Raw genomic sequence first — 21,644 nt, forward strand, 5'->3', positions numbered from 1 at the left:
GCATTACTGCCCTTTTCCAAGATGGCGTCTTTGATCTCATGTGCACTGTGTCTCCCTGCTATAAAACTCCACCCCAGCCTTCAGTCTGTGCTAGAGTATTCTGCCTTGCATCCAGCTCCTGACCTCTGATTACTCCCTGGCTATACATCTGCTCCTGTGAACCTGTGTGGTGATCCTGCTGCATACACAAGTTTCCAGTAATCCTCCTTCATCTGCTGTTCGTGTTTACTTCCATCTGCATTTGCTGGACATGTAAGCTGTTTCTGCTTTGCAATAACCTGATACTATTAACCAGGCCTCCCTGGTTGAGCTAAGATATGATTTGAACTGCCTAATAAGCATATCTATCTGTGCCTGGACTAAGACTAGGATTTATTCGTGTTAAGTATCCTCAAGAATAACTGTGCTAAATAGACTTTCTGCTTGATTGCATTTTCCTCTGAAGTTTCCTATAGCCTGCTAGCTGCGTTTATTATTTGCACCAAGTGTTGTGGACTTGAGTTTCTCTCTGCACCTGTTTGAGTCACCATGTGATAATATAGACTTTACCACTTATAAAACCGTGTCCTGTAGTTGTCTTGTTCCACGCAAAGAGTCTCCTGAGTTATCCCCTATAATTATTACAGGATACTCTAGCCTAAAAAAAAAAAAAAAAAAAAAAAAAAAAAAGGAGACTGCTGGAACAATGACTGCAAAAAGCAGACTAGAGAAGGTGTTTTCCATAATCAGATCACTGCAGAAAGATGTGGAAGGTCTGCAAAAGAAGTTTGGAAGCTTTGAACACAATCAACAAGTGTTTGGACAAACTTTGCAGGACTTGAGCAACTGCATGGCAGCCCAGGAAAACAAACTTGCTGGCATAGAGTCCCAGTATGGACGGGCTTTTCAGGACATAAGCACGCAAATCGCTGCACAAGTGACTTTACCCTCTGGGCAACCGCCACCAGCTGGCCCACCTAAGTTGCCCCATTCAGATTTAATGGTGATCGCGACAAATTTTGTGGCTTTGTGAATCAATGTATGCTATATTTTGATGTGCATGCTGACCGTTTTCCTACTGATAGATCCAAAGTATTGTGTGTAGTAATGCTACTGACCTCACGAGCGCTCGCCTGGGCGAATCCGATGATTGAGTCTCGTGACCCACGGTTTAATGACTTGGATGATTTCTTGGCCGCTATGGCATTAATGTTTGATGACCCTAATCGCCGTGCAACCGCTGAATCTGCTTTGTTGTCTTTACGCCAGGCTAAACGTTCTGTTATTGAGTATGCCATTGAATTCAGGAGATTGGCGGTAGATATCAATTGGGACAGTTATGCACAATTGCCTATTTTTAAAAGGGGTCTGTCAAGTATTGTAAAAGATGAACTAGCCCGCTGAGTCACCACAAGAGCTAGAGACATTTATACAGCATTGTGTACGCATAGACATTCGCCTTACTGAGCGTAGGCAGGAGAAATTTGCTGCATATAACCGTGTTTCTAACTTTTCCCTTCCTTCCAAAGAGCCTGCAGGTAAAACCTCTCGGGAGGTGGAGGAGGTGCCCATGCAAATTGATTCCGTTCAGAGGCGCGAGATCAATGAGCGCCGGGAGCATCGCCTTCGTGAAAGTCTAGGTTTCTACTGCGGCCAGTCTGACCACTTCTTGATCAATTGTCCTAAGTGTCCTAGACGGCCTAACAAGGTGCTAGCAGCAATAGGGGAGTATGACAACTGTGATGATGAATCTGACATCTCTGAATGTAGCCTACCTTTAAACGCTGTATTCCATTCACTTTCTATGACTTCACCCCCCAAGGAGCTGAAGGAAAAGAACTCTCACTGTTCTCTCCCTAGTAAGATCCTGTGTTCAGGACAGTGGATTTCCAGTTCAGCTATGATTGACTCTGGTGCAGGTGGCAATTTCATGGATATCGCATTTGCCAAGGAACATGGTATTAAAACTCAGCAAAGAGCCTCTCCAATTTCCATGGAAACAGTGGATGGGTCACCTTTAATCTCTGGGCCTGTGGATCAGGAGACCGTACCCATTGAAATTTTGTTGGAGCCTAATCATCAGGAGCAACTTTCTTTCTTGCTGATTTCTTCTCCTCATTTTCCTGTGATTTTAGGCATTCCTTAGTTGCGTTCTCAGAAGCCAATTATCAACTGGGAGACCAAGGAGATTATCTTCACAACAAGGAGCAACTCAGCGTTAACAGAAGCTGTCCCTGAGTCCACGGCTACGGAACCACATGTACAGGTATTTTCTTTACCTCCAGCTTATAAAGAGTTCTCTGACATCTGTGACAAGAAGCATGCAGATTAGCTTCCTCCACACAGGCATTATGACTGTCCCATTGAGCTGCTTCCCGGGGCAGCCATTCCTTTTGGTAACGTATACCCTTTGGCTGCACCTGAGCTTCAAGCCTTAAAAGAGTATATTGATGAAAATCTAGCCAAAGGCTTCATACGTCCTTCTTCCTCACCAGCAGGGGCACCTATCTTTTTTGTAAAGAAGAAGGATGGAACCCTGAGACCCTGTGATGACTATCGAGAACTCAATAAGGTAACCGTACGAAAACCGTTACCCTTTGCCTCTGATTCCCGAATTACTGGAAAGAGTCCGCCATGCTAAGGTGTTCTCTCAACTGGATCTTCGTGAGGCTTATAATTTGGTGCGTATTCGTCCAGGGGATGAGTGGAAGACAGCATTCAGATGCCGGTATGGACACTTTGAATCTCTTGTGATGCCCTTTGGGCTTTGTAACGCCCCTGCAACATTTCAACACCTTGCTAATGACATTTTCAGAGATTTGTTGGACCAGTTTGTAGTGATCTATTTGGACGATATACTAATCTTTTCTGACTCTCTACAGGAACATGAAGAACATGTCAAAACTGTTAAGATGTCTGAAAGAGAACCATCTGTATATTAAGCCGGAGAAATGCAAGTTCCATCGTTCTGAGATACAGTTCTTAGGTTACATCATCTCTCCCCAAGGACTGAACATGGAATCTGGTAAGATTCAGGCTATCCTTGATTGGCCGGTACCCAAGAATGTTAAGGAGGTCCAACGTTTTATTGGTTTTGCAAATTTCTACAGACGCTTCATTCGAAGTTTTTCTGATATTGTCCGTCCCATTACTTCCTTGACAAAGAAGGAAAAGCCCTTTAAGTGGTCATCACAGGCACAAGAAGCTTTTGATCGGCTTAAGATCTGTTTCACATCAGCACTGCTGTTTATACACCCAGATCCAACACTTTCTTTCATTGTGGAGGTGGACGCTTCTGTTAATGCTTTGGGGGCTATTCTCTCCCAAAGAACTGGAGAGAAGGGTCTGCTATATCCTTGTGCTTTCTTTTCCCATAGACTAACCTCAGCAGAGAAGAATTACGACGTGGGAGACAAGGAATTGCTGGCTATTATTGCGGCTTTCAAAGAATGGAGGCATCATCTGCAAGGAGCTGCACAACAGATCATAGTGCTAACTGACCATCGCAATCTAGAGTTCCTTAGATCCGATAGATGTCTTTCTCCTCGCCAGGCTCGTTGGAACTTATTTTTAAATCAATTTAACTTTGTTATCTCGTACCGTCCAGGTTCTCGTAATGGGAAGGCTGATGCTTTATCCCGAATCCATGCTGCGGATTCTGTACCTGGAGCCCCGTCCAAAGACCATTCTATCTGATGCCAATTTCAACGGAGTTATCCACGATCATGACTTGTGGAAGGAGTGCAGGGAGGCCTATGAAAGTGATGTATTTCTGGCCAACCCACCTGTGGATATTAATCTGGTCTTTAAGGGTGGCATGTGGTTCAGAGATCGACGTATCTACGCCCCGGAGGTCGTCCGTCTGCAGAACCTCAAGTTGGTACATGACTCCAAGTTGGCTGGTCACAGGGGGGTACAGAAGACACAAGAGTTCCTGAGCCGATTCTTCTGGTGGCCAACTTGCCTGAAGGATACCAAGGACTATGTTCTCTCTTGCGAGGTATGTGCATGTTACAAGACTCCTCATGTGGCACCTACGGGTCTTCTACAACCATTACCTGTTCCGTCCCGCCCTTGGGGGTCTATATCAATGGACTTTATTGTGAAGCTGCCTACAACGGGGGGCATGAATACAATCATGGTGGTAGTTAATCGCCTGACTAAAGCTGCTCATTTTCTTCCGTGCACTGGCCTCCCCTCAGCTAAAGATACAGTGAACTTGGTTATACAGAATGTCTTTCGGTTGCACGGGGTTCCGGTGAGATCATCTCTGACCGTGGAGTACAGTTCACTTCAAGATTCTGGAAGGGGTTTTGCTCTGCCCTCAATATTAATGTCTGTCTCTCTTCTGCTTACCATCCCCAGACAAATGGTCAGACTGAGCGTACCAACCAGACGCTGGAGCAATATCTAAGATGTTATGTCAGCCATCTCCAGGATGATTGGTTGGAGTTGTTGCCGTTAGCCGAATTTTCATATAATAATTCTCAAAGCGCCTCCACTAAATTTACACCTTTCTTTGCCAATCTGGGTTATCATCCGTGTATTTTACCTAGGTCTCCAATTAATTCTCCGGTTCCAGCAGTGGAGGAAAGGCTGACTGCGATGAGACAGAATCTGGAGGTTCTGAAGGAATCCCTGACCACAGCTCAAGAACGTTATAAGAGATCGGCTGATAGATCCCGTAAACCTGCACCCATGTTCAAGGTAGGAGATTCCGTGTGGTTAGCAACTAAGAATCTGAAGTTAAACGTTCCTTCACAAAAACTTGGACAGAAATTCATTGGCCCTTTCAAGATCAATGGTATTGTGAGCTCTGTGGCCTGCCGGCTGAAGCTGCCTAGGACAATGAAGGTACACCTAGTTTTTCATGTATCTTTACTAAAGCCTGTGTTCTCCTAATACCTTCCAGGGATGTGTTGTGCCACCTCCGCAGCCTGTGGTGATTGATGGGCAAGAACAATTCGTGGTGGAGGAAATCATTGATTCCAGGATTCGCAGGAATCGGCTCCAATATCTGATAAGATGGCAGGGATATCCCCCTGAGGAAGACTCTTGGGAACCTGTGGAAAACATCAATGCCCAACAGAAGATTTCTCGTTTTCATCAGAGATTCCCTGAGAAACCAGGTCCAGGATCGTCCTGAGGCCGCTTCTAAGGAGGGAGTAATGTCAGGACTCTGAACATTTTTTACCTTTTGTGCATTACTGCCCTTTTCCAAGATGGCGTCTTTGGTCTCATGTGCACTGTGTCTTCCTGCTATAAAACTCCACCCCAGCCTTCAGTCTGTGCTAGAGTATTCTGCCTTGCATCCAGCTCCTGACCTCTGATTACTCCCTGGCTATACACCTGCTCCTGTGAACCTGTGTGGTGATCCTGCTACTCTGCTCTGAGTTCCTGCTGCATACACAAGTTTCCAGTAATCCTCCATCTGCTGTTCGTGTTTACTTCCATCTGCATTTGCTGGACATGTAAGCTGTTTCTGCTTTGCAATAACCTGAGACTATTAACCAGGCCTCCCTGGTTGAGCTAAGATATGATTTGAACTGCCTAATAAGCATATCTATCTGTGCCTGGACTAAGACAAGGATTTATTCGTGTCAAGTATCCGCAAGAATAACTGTGCTTCATAGACTTTCTGCTTGATTGCATTTTCCTCTGAAGTTTCCTATAGACTGCTAGCTGCGTTTATTATTTGCACCAAGTGTTGTGGACTTGAGTTTCTCTCTGCACCTGTTTGAGTCACCATGTGATAATATAGACTTTACCACTTATAAAACCGTGTCCTGTAGTTGTCTTGTTCCACGCAAAGAGTCTCCTGAGTTATCCCCTATAATTATTACAGGATACTCTAGCCTAAAAAAAAAAAAAAAAAAAAAAAAAAAAAAAGGAGACTGCTGGAACAATGACTGCAAAAAGCAGACTAGAGAAGGTGTTTTCCATAATCAGATCACTGCAGAAAGATGTGGAAGGTCTGCAAAAGAAGTTTGGAAGCTTTGAACACAATCAACAAGTGTTTGGACAAACTTTGCAGGACTTGAGCAACTGCATGGCAGCCCAGGAAAACAAACTTGCTGGCATAGAGTCCCAGTATGGACGGGCTTTTCAGGACATAAGCACGCAAATCGCTGCACAAGTGACTTTACCCTCTGGGCAACCGCCACCAGCTGGCCCACCTAAGTTGCCCCATTCAGATTTAATGGTGATCGCGACAAATTTTGTGGCTTTGTGAATCAATGTATGCTATATTTTGATGTGCATGCTGACCGTTTTCCTACTGATAGATCCAAAGTATTGTGTGTAGTAATGCTACTGACCTCACGAGCGCTCGCCTGGGCGAATCCGATGATTGAGTCTCGTGACCCACGGTTTAATGACTTGGATGATTTCTTGGCCGCTATGGCATTAATGTTTGATGACCCTAATCGCCGTGCAACCGCTGAATCTGCTTTGTTGTCTTTACGCCAGGCTAAACGTTCTGTTATTGAGTATGCCATTGAATTCAGGAGATTGGCGGTAGATATCAATTGGGACAGTTATGCACAATTGCCTATTTTTAAAAGGGGTCTGTCTAGTATTGTAAAAGATGAACTAGCCCGCTGAGTCACCACAAGAGCTAGAGACATTTATACAGCATTGTGTACGCATAGACATTCGCCTTACTGAGCGTAGGCAGGAGAAATTTGCTGCATATAACCGTGTTTCTAACTTTTCCCTTCCTTCCAAAGAGCCTGCAGGTAAAACCTCTCGGGAGGTGGAGGAGGTGCCCATGCAAATTGATTCCGTTCAGAGGCGCGAGATCAATGAGCGCCGGGAGCATCGCCTTCGTGAAAGTCTAGGTTTCTACTGCGGCCAGTCTGACCACTTCTTGATCAATTGTCCTAAGTGTCCTAGACGGCCTAACAAGGTGCTAGCAGCAATAGGGGAGTATGACAACTGTGATGATGAATCTGACATCTCTGAATGTAGCCTACCTTTAAACGCTGTATTCCATTCACTTTCTATGACTTCACCCCCCAAGGAGCTGAAGGAAAAGAACTCTCACTGTTCTCTCCCTAGTAAGATCCTGTGTTCAGGACAGTGGATTTCCAGTTCAGCTATGATTGACTCTGGTGCAGGTGGCAATTTCATGGATATCGCATTTGCCAAGGAACATGGTATTAAAACTCAGCAAAGAGCCTCTCCAATTTCCATGGAAACAGTGGATGGGTCACCTTTAATCTCTGGGCCTGTGGATCAGGAGACCGTACCCATTGAAATTTTGTTGGAGCCTAATCATCAGGAGCAACTTTCTTTCTTGCTGATTTCTTCTCCTCATTTTCCTGTGATTTTAGGCATTCCTTAGTTGCGTTCTCAGAAGCCAATTATCAACTGGGAGACCAAGGAGATTATCTTCACAACAAGGAGCAACTCAGCGTTAACAGAAGCTGTCCCTGAGTCCACGGCTACGGAACCACATGTACAGGTATTTTCTTTACCTCCAGCTTATAAAGAGTTCTCTGACATCTGTGACAAGAAGCATGCAGATTAGCTTCCTCCACACAGGCATTATGACTGTCCCATTGAGCTGCTTCCCGGGGCAGCCATTCCTTTTGGTAACGTATACCCTTTGGCTGCACCTGAGCTTCAAGCCTTAAAAGAGTATATTGATGAAAATCTAGCCAAAGGCTTCATACGTCCTTCTTCCTCACCAGCAGGGGCACCTATCTTTTTTGTAAAGAAGAAGGATGGAACCCTGAGACCCTGTGATGACTATCGAGAACTCAATAAGGTAACCGTACGAAAACCGTTACCCTTTGCCTCTGATTCCCGAATTACTGGAAAGAGTCCGCCATGCTAAGGTGTTCTCTCAACTGGATCTTCGTGAGGCTTATAATTTGGTGCGTATTCGTCCAGGGGATGAGTGGAAGACAGCATTCAGATGCCGGTATGGACACTTTGAATCTCTTGTGATGCCCTTTGGGCTTTGTAACGCCCCTGCAACATTTCAACACCTTGCTAATGACATTTTCAGAGATTTGTTGGACCAGTTTGTAGTGATCTATTTGGACGATATACTAATCTTTTCTGACTCTCTACAGGAACATGAAGAACATGTCAAAACTGTTAAGATGTCTGAAAGAGAACCATCTGTATATTAAGCCGGAGAAATGCAAGTTCCATCGTTCTGAGATACAGTTCTTAGGTTACATCATCTCTCCCCAAGGACTGAACATGGAATCTGGTAAGATTCAGGCTATCCTTGATTGGCCGGTACCCAAGAATGTTAAGGAGGTCCAACGTTTTATTGGTTTTGCAAATTTCTACAGACGCTTCATTCGAAGTTTTTCTGATATTGTCCGTCCCATTACTTCCTTGACAAAGAAGGAAAAGCCCTTTAAGTGGTCATCACAGGCACAAGAAGCTTTTGATCGGCTTAAGATCTGTTTCACATCAGCACTGCTGTTTATACACCCAGATCCAACACTTTCTTTCATTGTGGAGGTGGACGCTTCTGTTAATGCTTTGGGGGCTATTCTCTCCCAAAGAACTGGAGAGAAGGGTCTGCTATATCCTTGTGCTTTCTTTTCCCATAGACTAACCTCAGCAGAGAAGAATTACGACGTGGGAGACAAGGAATTGCTGGCTATTATTGCGGCTTTCAAAGAATGGAGGCATCATCTGCAAGGAGCTGCACAACAGATCATAGTGCTAACTGACCATCGCAATCTAGAGTTCCTTAGATCCGATAGATGTCTTTCTCCTCGCCAGGCTCGTTGGAACTTATTTTTAAATCAATTTAACTTTGTTATCTCGTACCGTCCAGGTTCTCGTAATGGGAAGGCTGATGCTTTATCCCGAATCCATGCTGCGGATTCTGTACCTGGAGCCCCGTCCAAAGACCATTCTATCTGATGCCAATTTCAACGGAGTTATCCACGATCATGACTTGTGGAAGGAGTGCAGGGAGGCCTATGAAAGTGATGTATTTCTGGCCAACCCACCTGTGGATATTAATCTGGTCTTTAAGGGTGGCATGTGGTTCAGAGATCGACGTATCTACGCCCCGGAGGTCGTCCGTCTGCAGAACCTCAAGTTGGTACATGACTCCAAGTTGGCTGGTCACAGGGGGGTACAGAAGACACAAGAGTTCCTGAGCCGATTCTTCTGGTGGCCAACTTGCCTGAAGGATACCAAGGACTATGTTCTCTCTTGCGAGGTATGTGCATGTTACAAGACTCCTCATGTGGCACCTACGGGTCTTCTACAACCATTACCTGTTCCGTCCCGCCCTTGGGGGTCTATATCAATGGACTTTATTGTGAAGCTGCCTACAACGGGGGGCATGAATACAATCATGGTGGTAGTTAATCGCCTGACTAAAGCTGCTCATTTTCTTCCGTGCACTGGCCTCCCCTCAGCTAAAGATACAGTGAACTTGGTTATACAGAATGTCTTTCGGTTGCACGGGGTTCCGGTGAGATCATCTCTGACCGTGGAGTACAGTTCACTTCAAGATTCTGGAAGGGGTTTTGCTCTGCCCTCAATATTAATGTCTGTCTCTCTTCTGCTTACCATCCCCAGACAAATGGTCAGACTGAGCGTACCAACCAGACGCTGGAGCAATATCTAAGATGTTATGTCAGCCATCTCCAGGATGATTGGTTGGAGTTGTTGCCGTTAGCCGAATTTTCATATAATAATTCTCAAAGCGCCTCCACTAAATTTACACCTTTCTTTGCCAATCTGGGTTATCATCCGTGTATTTTACCTAGGTCTTCAATTAATTCTCCGGTTCCAGCAGTGGAGGAAAGGCTGACTGCGATGAGACAGAATCTGGAGGTTCTGAAGGAATCCCTGACCACAGCTCAAGAACGTTATAAGAGATCGGCTGATAGATCCCGTAAACCTGCACCCATGTTCAAGGTAGGAGATTCCGTGTGGTTAGCAACTAAGAATCTGAAGTTAAACGTTCCTTCACAAAAACTTGGACAGAAATTCATTGGCCCTTTCAAGATCAATGGTATTGTGAGCTCTGTGGCCTGCCGGCTGAAGCTGCCTAGGACAATGAAGGTACACCTAGTTTTTCATGTATCTTTACTAAAGCCTGTGTTCTCCTAATACCTTCCAGGGATGTGTTGTGCCACCTCCGCAGCCTGTGGTGATTGATGGGCAAGAACAATTCGTGGTGGAGGAAATCATTGATTCCAGGATTCGCAGGAATCGGCTCCAATATCTGATAAGATGGCAGGGATATCCCCCTGAGGAAGACTCTTGGGAACCTGTGGAAAACATCAATGCCCAACAGAAGATTTCTCGTTTTCATCAGAGATTCCCTGAGAAACCAGGTCCAGGATCGTCCTGAGGCCGCTTCTAAGGAGGGAGTAATGTCAGGACTCTGAACATTTTTTACCTTTTGTGCATTACTGCCCTTTTCCAAGATGGCGTCTTTGGTCTCATGTGCACTGTGTCTTCCTGCTATAAAACTCCACCCCAGCCTTCAGTCTGTGCTAGAGTATTCTGCCTTGCATCCAGCTCCTGACCTCTGATTACTCCCTGGCTATACACCTGCTCCTGTGAACCTGTGTGGTGATCCTGCTACTCTGCTCTGAGTTCCTGCTGCATACACAAGTTTCCAGTAATCCTCCATCTGCTGTTCGTGTTTACTTCCATCTGCATTTGCTGGACATGTAAGCTGTTTCTGCTTTGCAATAACCTGAGACTATTAACCAGGCCTCCCTGGTTGAGCTAAGATATGATTTGAACTGCCTAATAAGCATATCTATCTGTGCCTGGACTAAGACAAGGATTTATTCGTGTCAAGTATCCGCAAGAATAACTGTGCTTCATAGACTTTCTGCTTGATTGCATTTTCCTCTGAAGTTTCCTATAGACTGCTAGCTGCGTTTATTATTTGCACCAAGTGTTGTGGACTTGAGTTTCTCTCTGCACCTGTTTGAATCACCGTGTGATGATATAGACTTTAGCACTTATAAAACTGTGTCCAGTAGTTGTCTTGTTCCACGCAAAGAGTCTCCTGAGTTATCCCCTATAATTATTACACGCGCTCTCGGTGGGAGCACGGCTGATCGCGGCTTGGTGTCAGCCAATTCTCACAGCTGACGCCCGGCACTAAGTGCCAGGAGCAGCCATGGACCGCTCCTGGCACTTTAACCCCGGGGAACACTGCGATCAAACAAGATCGCATCGTTACGGTGCCAGCAGAGGCATAGAGAAGCATCGCGCAGGGAGATGGCTCCCTGCGAGTGCTTCCCTCAGAATAACGCGATGTGATCGCGTTGTCCTGAGGTTCTCCTTTCAGACCCCCGGCTCCAAGATTGCCGCGGGGTCCTTCCGGGTCCTGCAGGGAGGTGCCTGCTAAGAGCAGGCACCGGCAAGCATCCTTCTCTGCCTGTCAATTCAATGATCTGATACAGTGTAGTGGAAATTGTCAGATCAGCGATCTGACTTTATATAGTTATGTCCCACCCTGGAACAATGTAAAAAAGTAAATACAAATATTAGCATGTGTAGAAATATTTTTTTTTAAATTCCTAAATAAATAAAATAAATATTTTTCCAATACATTTCCAAAATATATTTCTTTATGTAAATAAATAACAATAAAAGTACACATATTTCGTATCGCCGTGTCCGTAACAATCAGACCTATAAAACTATCCCACTAGTTAACCCCTTAAGTGAACCCCATAAAAGAAAAGCAAAAAAAAAAAATGCTTTATCATCATACTGCCAAACAAAAAATGGAATAACATGCGATCAAAAAGACGGATATAAACATGGTACCGCTGAAAACTAAATCGTGTCCCGCAAAAAACGAGCCACCATACAGCATCATCAACGAAAAAATAAAAAAGTTATAGCTCTGAGAATAAAGCAATGCAAAAATAATTATTTTTTATATAAAATAGTTTTTATTGTATAAAAGTGCCAAAACATTAAAAAAAAATTATATAAAATGAGGTATCGCTGTATTCGTACTGACCCGAAGAATAAAAATGCTTTAGCAATTTTACCAAAAGCGGAACGGTATAAACTCCCCCCCCAAAAAAGAAATTCATGAATTGCTGGTTTTTGTTCATTCTGCCTCACAAAAATTGGAATAAAACACGATCTAAAAATGTCATGTGCCCGAAAATAGTACCAATAAAAACATCAACTCGTCCCGCAAAAAACAAGACCTCACATGACTCTGTGGGCCAAAATATGGAAAAAATTATAGCTCAAAATGTGGTGATGCAATAAAAAGCATCTTTTAGTGTGTGACAGCTGGCAAACATAAAAACCCGCTATAAATAGTAAATCAAACCCCCCTTTAATACCCCTTTAGTTAGGGAAAAATAAAAAAATATAAAAATATGTATTTATTTCAATTTTCCAATTCGGGTTAGGGCTAAAGTTAGGGTTTGGGTTGGGGCTAGAGTTTGGGTTAGGATTTGGATTACGTTTACGGTTGGGATTAGGGGTGTGTCGGGGTTAGGATTGTGGTTAGGGTTGGGATTAGGGTTAGGGGTGTGTTTGAATTAGGGGTGTGGTTAGGGTTATGTTTAGGATTAGGGTTAGGGGTGTGTTGGGGTTAGGTTTGTGGTTAGGGTTGGGATTAGGGTCAGGGGTGTTTTTGAATTAGGGGTGTGGTTAGGGTTATGGTTGGGATTAGGGTTAGCGGTGTGTTGGGGTTAGGGGTGTGTTGTGGTTAGGGTTGGAGCTAGAATTGGGGGGTTTCCACTGTTTAGGCACATTAGGGGCTCTCCAAACACAACATGGCGTCCGATCTCAATTGCAGCCAATTCTGTATTGAAAAAGTAAAACGGTGCTCCTTCCAGTCCGGCGAATTGGCGCGGGATTTGAACCACGCTTTGCTAATTGGTCGCGGCCGGCCGAATCCTGTGTATAAATTGCATTATTCTAAAATCTTCATAAATAAACTACATACATATTCCAGAATACCCGATGAGAAAGAATCGGGCTACCATCTAGTGTATATATACTGACAGACCATGTGATACTTGGTGGACTTCTTTTCATTAAGCATGTGAAGATATTTGCTTGCATCAGAAATTCTTAAGTGCTTCATAGCAAAAGGGGTGAATACATATGCACATGCCAATTTTTAGTTATTTGATCCCATAAATTTAATTTATGCCTATATTTTTCTCATACACTAACTTAGACAATTTAGTGCTGATGCATCACACACAAATCGGATTACCAAAATATGTAAACACAAGTTGTAATGTAAGAAAATTGTTAAAAAAGCAAAGGGTGTGAATACTTCGGCAAGCCGCTGTAGACTACAGAGGCCGGTTTTCTGATTCATGCTGCCGATAGGTTGAGTAACATGATTCAGTGAGCAGATTCCATTTAACTGCTGCGTTCCTTTCCAAGTTTTCACTGCACTTCAAATTTCCCAGCTATTCTTTTAAAAAAGGACTTTGTTGTGGAAAATGGGACTTATTGCCAAACAAGACCTCAGTCCCCCACCTCGCTATCCTAGAGATGGGAAAAATTTACAAGCTGTATTCAGAACATAATACACATTAATGAACAACACATACCGGACTTTTTCAGCAGTTTCTCCAAGACATACTCATCGCTAGTCTTCCCATCTCCCTTCCAATCCTCTTTCACCTCTTTAGTGAATGGCTTTCGCTTGACCAAATGGGAGATCCTCTCCCCCTCATACTTGGCACCTTTCTTTCTTTTCTCTTTGTCTTGGTGTTTCGTTTTGGCCTTGTGTTTGTGATGGAGCTGTGCAGGGGTTACAGAATGGGAGTCCACGCTTTCTTTGATAGATGGAATAGAGTCTAGACTTCTAGGTGAACGAGACCTGTCCAGCACTTTCGCTGGCTCGGTAGTCTTGGTGCTGTTAGGCTGTGCGACACATCCAGATGTTGAGGGCATACTTGGCAGAGGCTGCTCTATTTTCATTGTACAGCAAGAATCCTCTTTAGAAATAAAACGGACTTCGGTTGTAATCTGTTTTTTAGAATACTTTGACAGTTTCACATCTGATCCAATTCCTCCAAAAAAGAAGAGAATTCCATTTAAGTGAATCAGAGATAAGTATGAAGTTAGATGATAAAATATGTGCTCTGGCACTGACAGGTATGGAATCTGTTTAACTTTACAACTGCATTGCACAAAAATATGCTCAGGTTCTTCTCAGATGACTTTTCCTTAGGCTAGGTGCAGACAATCATGTATTTTATCATCTGAGAGAATTGGGTTGATTATGCAAGTCATGCTCCGATCACGTTCTGATCAAAGTTTGATCGGTGTGTGGGGATAGTGTGATCCAATTCTCTCAGATGAGAAGATGGAAAAAAAAGGTCTCCATCTTTTCCATTATGTGAGCTCTTGAAAAATCAGAGAACACTCAGATGTCATCTGAGTGCAGTTCGATGGTTTACATGCATCCATATATTTGAATGGCCCAGTGGGATCTAATTATCGGATCAAACTTGCGCATACTGCAATTTTTTCCTTGTACCAGCTCAGTCTGAGGAAAAAATCGGATATGTGCACAGCCCATAGAAGACCTTTGATCAGAGCACAATCCGATGTTGTGTCGGATCGCACTCGGACCGAAAATTAAGATTTTGGTACCATAAAATCTGCTACTCGTTAGTCTTCATTGGGGGACACAGTAACCATGGGATAGTCTGCAGCCACTTGAAGGCTGACACTATTTCATTCTAAATGAAAATTAGCTCCTCTCCAGCAGACTACACCTTGCCTGCTAGTCACAGGCTCCCTCAGTTTAATGAGAAAGCAGTAGAAGTAAAAAAAAAAAAAAAAAAACATTAACGCATTAGGACTAAAATAATTTAATTAAACTCTGAGAGAAGAAAACATAAATGCACGTCCGTCCAAACAAACAACTAAAGGTGGGTGTGGTGTCCTCCAATGAAGACTAACGAGAATCAGATTTTACAATGGGTACCAAAAGTCTTAATTTCTCGGTCGCTTCACTGAGGGACACAGAGAACCATGGGGATGTCCTAAACCTACAAGTGTCGGAAGATGCCTCTCCCCCCCACACCTGATAAAAACCTGCCATTGGTTGAGGCGGAAGGAGCAACCTCGAACTAATAGGGGCGACGTCAGTCACTGCCTCAGAGACTGCCTAGAGACAGTATTCACCTGTCCTAACAGGTCAAAGGTGTGTACTGTAGGGCTTGAATGAAATTGTGCAAACGGGACTGCCCCGATTGCTGCTACCATCTTCCCCAAGACCCTTATGCAAAATCAGAGAAAACGTCTCTCTGGCCGCTTCAGAATACAGACAGAGGATAGCAGAGCTAGCGTCTTCTCCTCTGGAAGAAAGTTTGACGCCTGAAATATATTAAATATAATTTCTAGGAAACGAAGCAGCTGTGTTGGAAGGAACGCGGACTTTGCCCTGTTTACAATGCATCCGAGTTGTTCCAGGGAATCCAGAACAATCTGAAAACTCTCCAGATTCTGGAAAAAGAAGGTGCCTTGATCAGAATATTGTCCAGGTAGGAGATTACCACCTCCCCTCTGGTCCAGACCAAAGCCATGACTGGAGCAAGACCTTTGTAAACACGCTGAGTGCATTTGCCAGCCCAAGGGAAGAACCCTGAACAGAAAGTGATCCTGGTTAACTGCAAAAGTAAAGAAACTGCTGATGAGAAGGAAAGATAGGTGCATGAATATGGGAGTCCTGAATGTCTATCGAGGACAGAAACTCCCGCCCTCCATGGATGCTACAAATGACCATAGTGACGCAGTACCAATCGTACCCATTTGTTACTTAGTCTTCGATCCAGAATGGGTCGTATTGAACTATCCTTTTTGGGGATATTGAATAGGTTTGAATTCAAACCCTCTGAAATGTTCTGGAGAAGGAACCCTCAGGATTACTCCTGCTTGAGGCGGGAAACCTTGGACGAAACTGGCTCTTATACTGGGGGTAAGTGGGGGGACGAAATCTCAATCATCATATGTTAACTCCTCTACTGCCTCCAGAACCAGAGGGCTTACCACCCGGACCGAAGGAGCACCCAGAGGGAGTGGGTTTAAAGGATGACCTCCTTGACCTCTGGGGGACTGACCAGATGACAGGAATCCTCCAATGCAGGAAACTGAAGAAAGTGGCGAAATTGCAAAGCCCCACATCTTCAAAATGGATGGCCGAGCCTGGCCTGGAGAAGCAGAGTGCTTAAAGTGAACCTGTCAGCAAGATTTTGCATAGCAATCTACAGATACTGTCAGATTGGTGATGTTATACTGATTAAAATGATACCTTGGTTGATGAAATCCGTCTTGTGGTTGTGGTTTAATCTGTATTTGTAGTTATCATGCTTCGGGGAGGCCTGTGGGTGGGGGTTTATGTGGTTCTCTGTTATAAGGCTTATGACAGGTTACGTACTGCATACAATGGTGTTGGCTTTGAAAGTAAAAATTATATAACTTCAGCATAATGGCGCCGGCAGATGTACAGTTGCATGTATCGGCAAGCGAGAGATGCTACTGCACATGCCCGCAGAAGGTATTGTCATTGTGCTGGAGAAAAAAAAATACGGCTGCAGCAAAATGGCGTCTGCGCCGTAGCAATGCGCATTTTGCTGAAGTTATTTTTTTTTTTAACACAATATATGCACTTCGCGATATATGCTACTGCGCAAGCGCTGTTGCAGAAGCCATTTTGCTAAATGTACTTTTTTTTTCCTAATTCCACAGTAGTATATGCAGTATGTAAAATAGGGGGCAGGTCACTGAAGGATCAGTGACCTATCATAAGCCATACTCATGAATATGTAAGCAAAGAACTACAAAGTCCCCCCCATAGACGCCCAAAAGCACAATAATCTCACTAACTGAAAACTACAAATACAGATTAAACAACCACAAGACGGATTTCATCAACCAAGGTACAATTTTAATCTGTATAACAGCACCAACTTGACAAGGGTCTCTAGTTTAATGCACAAAAACCTGATGACTGGTTCGCTTTAAGCCACTCGTGGTGTCAGAAATGATCTTGTGCAAATTACTACCAAACAAACGAGACCCATGGAAGGGTAAACCTGTAAGCGACTTTTGAAGCCAAAACTGCTCTCCATGCCTTAAGCCAGTGTTCCCAAACCCCGGTCCTCAAGAGCCACCAACAGGTCTTGTTTTCAGGATTTCCTTAGTATTGCACAGGTGATAATTGCATCACCTGGACAGGCAAGCATTCAATGACCTGTGCAATACTAAGGAAATCCTGAAAACATGACCTGTTGGTGGCTCTTGAGGACCGGAGTTGGGGAACACTGCCTTAAGCTATAAAATATGACGAATGGCCACACAACTGCTCACAGGCTGGGCAGAGTATCTAATGGGCAGGGCATCTAATGATGCCAAACAAATATCAGCTGATCCGCAATATCTGCAAGGTCCACCCCCTGGGAACCAGCCAGAATACTGTGCTATAAATGCTTCACCCTAGCAGGAACTGCCTTGGATACCTAAGTAGCAGTGAAAAAAAAGGGCAGCGTGCAAAGTCCACTGCCTCAAAAGCGGACTTAGCCACAGACTCTAAACATCTGTCAGTGAGGTCAGTAAGTGCCACTACCTCAGCAAGAGGTAAGGTGGTTGTCCTGGATAGGTGAGATACGGGAGTATCTAGTACAGGCGGAGCGGACCAGGATGCCAACAACTGGAAATGGGTGTAACACCTTCTTACAACTGCATTTAAATACCTATCAGGGTTTTCCCATGCATTCTGTAGCATTTCTCTATTTGCCTCATGGTTAGAAAAAGATCTAGCTACACGCTTGCCTCTTCTAAAGAACTTGTTTCAGTAGAGGGTCCTCTGACAACACTCCCACAGACGAGTCAACAGCTGACATCAAACTTTCTATTATCTCCTTCAACTTCCCCTTTGGATATGGGTCTAACACAGACTCTGAGCTGGAACTAGAGGCTGAGCATTGGGGGGAGTGTATGTCTTGAGAGGTGGGAAAAGATCTTGGACGTCTTCTGTGAGAGAAAGACCTGGAAGTTGAGGAAAATCAAGGCCACTTGGATCTCAGCTGGGATTGGCTATACGGCGTGGCAGGAGGATTCAACGCATAGCAGCAGCGGGGGTTCCTAACATGGTAAGCGCCAATGGCAAATGCTCCACAACAGTAACCAGCGCCCTGGATACCTTGGTTATTTCAGCTACAGACTGGGTTACATCGAGCCCAAGCAGGCGGGGTTATAGTCTCCTTTGACTTTACTGAGGTCCCCTGAGCAGGTATAAACAAGGAGTGAGGTGGAGTACAGGAGGTACAACACTAGGCTACCAACTGCTCCATGGAAAACTTATTATTACAGGCTAAACAGGCATAAGTGACTGGTGCGGGCTGTGCTGATAGGCGTGCATGGTCTTCTCTGGATTCTGACATTATAAGCAGAGAGCAGGGAATAAATGAATGACAGTGAGCAGTGATATAAGAAAAGTTGAACTATCAGCCTCCAGATTTAAACAGCCTACCCTGTCTGCTGTCTCAGAAGAGCATCCCTTTGTCGCTGGTGTCTGTTAAGCTTCGGTAAGTGCTGAAAGCAGAAAAAACATGAGTGAGGGTCTCTTGCTGGCGACCATCTTCAAACTACTGACGTAAGATACAGGACGACCCTGGAAAAGGTAGGGGCTGAACTAAAAGGGCAAAGGTAGGAAGTGCTGCTGATAGGACAACGTGTTTCTGTACTGGCCAAGCTGATTGGTCAGGACACACGGGAGAGTCCAACTAGACAACAGGTGCCAGAGGCCCAACTACAATAATAGCAGGGATGTGACACAGAAGACCGCCGCGCCAGGGCAGAGGCAATGCCGCTGAGTAACGGCCACAGGCAGTGCACACCACCTGACCGAGCTGATTGCACAACCCAAGAAAATAGGGGAGGCAATCCCTGGAGGACAGCAAGGTAGACCTAGACAGCCCAATGTCACAGCAGTGAAATGTCACCCCCACCCGGCAGCACAGCGAAAACCTGAGCCACAGGCAGGACCCAGCAGCCGGCATTAAGACCCGAGCCACTCCTTGTAACCATTGACGCCCAGGCTCAGCCACCACCAGCCTAACTAATCTAAAAATACAGGGAGTGGGGAAAAGAGATGAGATAGGGTGAAGGTCACACATTATAGCCCTGTTATTACTGTTACTTGTCCTGAAGACCCAAAATCCGATCTTCTGCTCCATGCAACACTCGCTGTGTGTGGGGCGGACGAGCAGGAACTGGCTGGCTTACGGACATCCAGTAACTGACACTGACTGATACGGTCTGAACGATTACAGCTTGTACTTTCAGTCACTGCATGGGTGAAACAGAGTGCACAATTACACACTGTTACCCTCACATCATCCAGCTGAAACACACAAAAGATGGTTAATGCCTAACCTAACGACTAAGACCGGTCTGAGACAGAACTTGCCTCCAACTGACACCACATAAACCTGAGGGAGTCTGAGGCTAGCAGGCGAGGTATAGCCTGCTGGGGAAAAAACAATTTTCATTTAGAATGTAATAATATGGTCAACCTTGAGGTGGCAGAAAACAATCCTATGGTTCTCAGTGTTCCTCCAAGAGGCGACCAAGAAATACGGCCATGTGCACGAGCTCTTAGGATATGTCATCAATATCTGATTGAAGAGGGTGCAAGACGTGGCACCCCGATCAGTTTTAGCCAATGGCGGCTGGATTTGCAGAGTTGTGAAGCTGCACAGCACAACTCTGCTAATGGTATAGTGGCCGCGGCCAGATTCTGCACAACCTCGCCCGATTCATATTAACATGGGGCGAATGTGTAGTAACCAGCAGAAGCCACTATACCGTTGACAGAGTTGCGCTGTGCAGCTCCACAACTCCACTGGAAACATCAGACCATCGAGGTGCCATGTGTTGTAGCCACCAATTAGATATTTTTAAGCAATCAAAGTAAAGGTCCTGAACAACCCATTTAATACTAGCATCTAATAGATTTTTCCTTGGCTGTGTACACACATTTGACTATTAAAAACACATCCTACCTGCAAAAATAGCGCTGGTTTCAGTTCCCTGGTTTGTATCTGGACTGGTAAGCGTAAATAACTCATAAAGATCATTGGATTTGAAGAAGCGTCTCTGCTTTGGGTCTTTCAAAACGCGGTTTGTTAAGAACTGCTTAAAGATTTGTCTATGAACAGAGAAGAAAAGATGTTATACGCATCCAAGTTGCTAATAAATTCTTCTCACAAGAACATGCAAGGTGAACCATGCCCAGTAGTCACAGTGAACCCTTTGATGCTATGGACTCATTTCATGTACTATGCACTATTAGCTACTGTTACCTGACTAAACGGACATAATTATATTTCCAATATATATTACAACCCACCTAAAACAAGCACATGGGAACATACCCCATAAAATAAAGAGGGCAGCAGTAATGTTTGTAATTAAGCAGAATAGCCGCAGGAAGGTTAGGTTGCCATACATGCTCAAAAAACTAGATAATTTTTTGCCTTTCCACATTCACACATGCAATTTTTTTAAACTTCCATAGGGGTAAGTGTATGACGTCTTGATTTTACAAAATGTGCTATATTTTTTTGTATGCCAATTTGCTACATTTTCCCATACATATAGAGAAGCATTAATTTACATTTTACATTAAGTGCAAAATTTGTATTAAGTGGTATTTATATAGATGCCATTTACCAATTCCCACAAAGTTCACTGTATTTTCTGGCCTGTAGAAGAATATGAAGTCTGTCTTATATAGTTTTTCAATGTTGGTCAATATGTTAAGAAGTGACGTTATCTATGCCCATCACCTCCCGATCAATAGGTGTAGATGTGACGTAATCTATGCCCATCACCTCCCGATCAATAGGTGTAGATGTGACGTCATCTATGCCCCTCACCTCCAGATCAGGAGGTGTAGATGTGCCGTCATCTATGCCCCTCACCTCCCGATCAGTAGGTGTAGATGTAACGTTATCTATGCACCTCACCTCCCGATCAGTGGGTGTAGATATGACATTATCTATGCCCTTCACCTCCTGATCAGTAGGTGTATATGTGGCGTTATCTATGCCCCTCACCTCCGGATCAGTAGGTGTAGATATAACGTTATCTATGCACCTCACCTCCCGATCAGTGGGTGTAGATATGACATTATCTATGCCCTTCACCTCCCGATCAGTAGGTGTATATGTGGCATTATCTATGCCCCTCACCTCCCGATCAGTGGGTGTAGATATAACGTTATCTATGCCCTTCACCTCTCGATCAGTAGGTGTAGATGTGAGGTCATTGGTGCCCTTCACCTCCCAGTCAGTAGGTGTAGATGTGAAGGCAAGGGGAAATAAATAAAACTGCTACTCTATACTAGCGCCAAATCTTTCAGATATCATCCTCTGGAGCCCTGACATGTTTTGTTTCCATCATGCCATACAGTATATCGTTAGTAACTGATGATGCAGCTACAAAGAGTTAATCACATGTTTCATGAAAGAAATCCTTAATTCATGACTATTATAAAGAAAACCCCAGAAGAAGAATCGGTGAAACGTGCCTTGGGGTAGGAGATAGCAATCCTTGGCTTTCAACCCAGGTATAATCTACTCCATATGCATTTTATTTAAGGTGGTGTCAACCTGTCCTACAATACTGTCAATATGCTATGT

The 21,644-nt window shown here is 44.3% G+C and overlaps 1 protein-coding gene across 5 annotated transcripts in view; it reads right to left on the bottom strand.

Annotated features, from left to right (window-relative positions):
- The window catches only part of ERCC6 (ERCC excision repair 6, chromatin remodeling factor), a 179,547-nt gene that overhangs the window by 42,540 nt on the left and 115,363 nt on the right, over positions 1-21,644 (bottom strand). For all 5 annotated transcript variants that reach the window (XM_077250751.1, XM_077250752.1, XM_077250754.1 and 2 more), the window contains exons 17-18: positions 20,004-20,149; positions 13,536-14,000 (exon numbers count right to left, since the gene is read on the bottom strand). In XM_077250751.1, the coding sequence (XP_077106866.1) occupies positions 13,536-14,000; positions 20,004-20,149 (611 nt within the window). The remainder of the gene's footprint in view (positions 1-13,535; positions 14,001-20,003; positions 20,150-21,644) is intronic.

This window comes from Ranitomeya variabilis, chromosome 4, assembly GCF_051348905.1.
Source record: "Ranitomeya variabilis isolate aRanVar5 chromosome 4, aRanVar5.hap1, whole genome shotgun sequence".
NCBI classification, from domain to species: Eukaryota; Metazoa; Chordata; class Amphibia; order Anura; family Dendrobatidae; genus Ranitomeya; species Ranitomeya variabilis.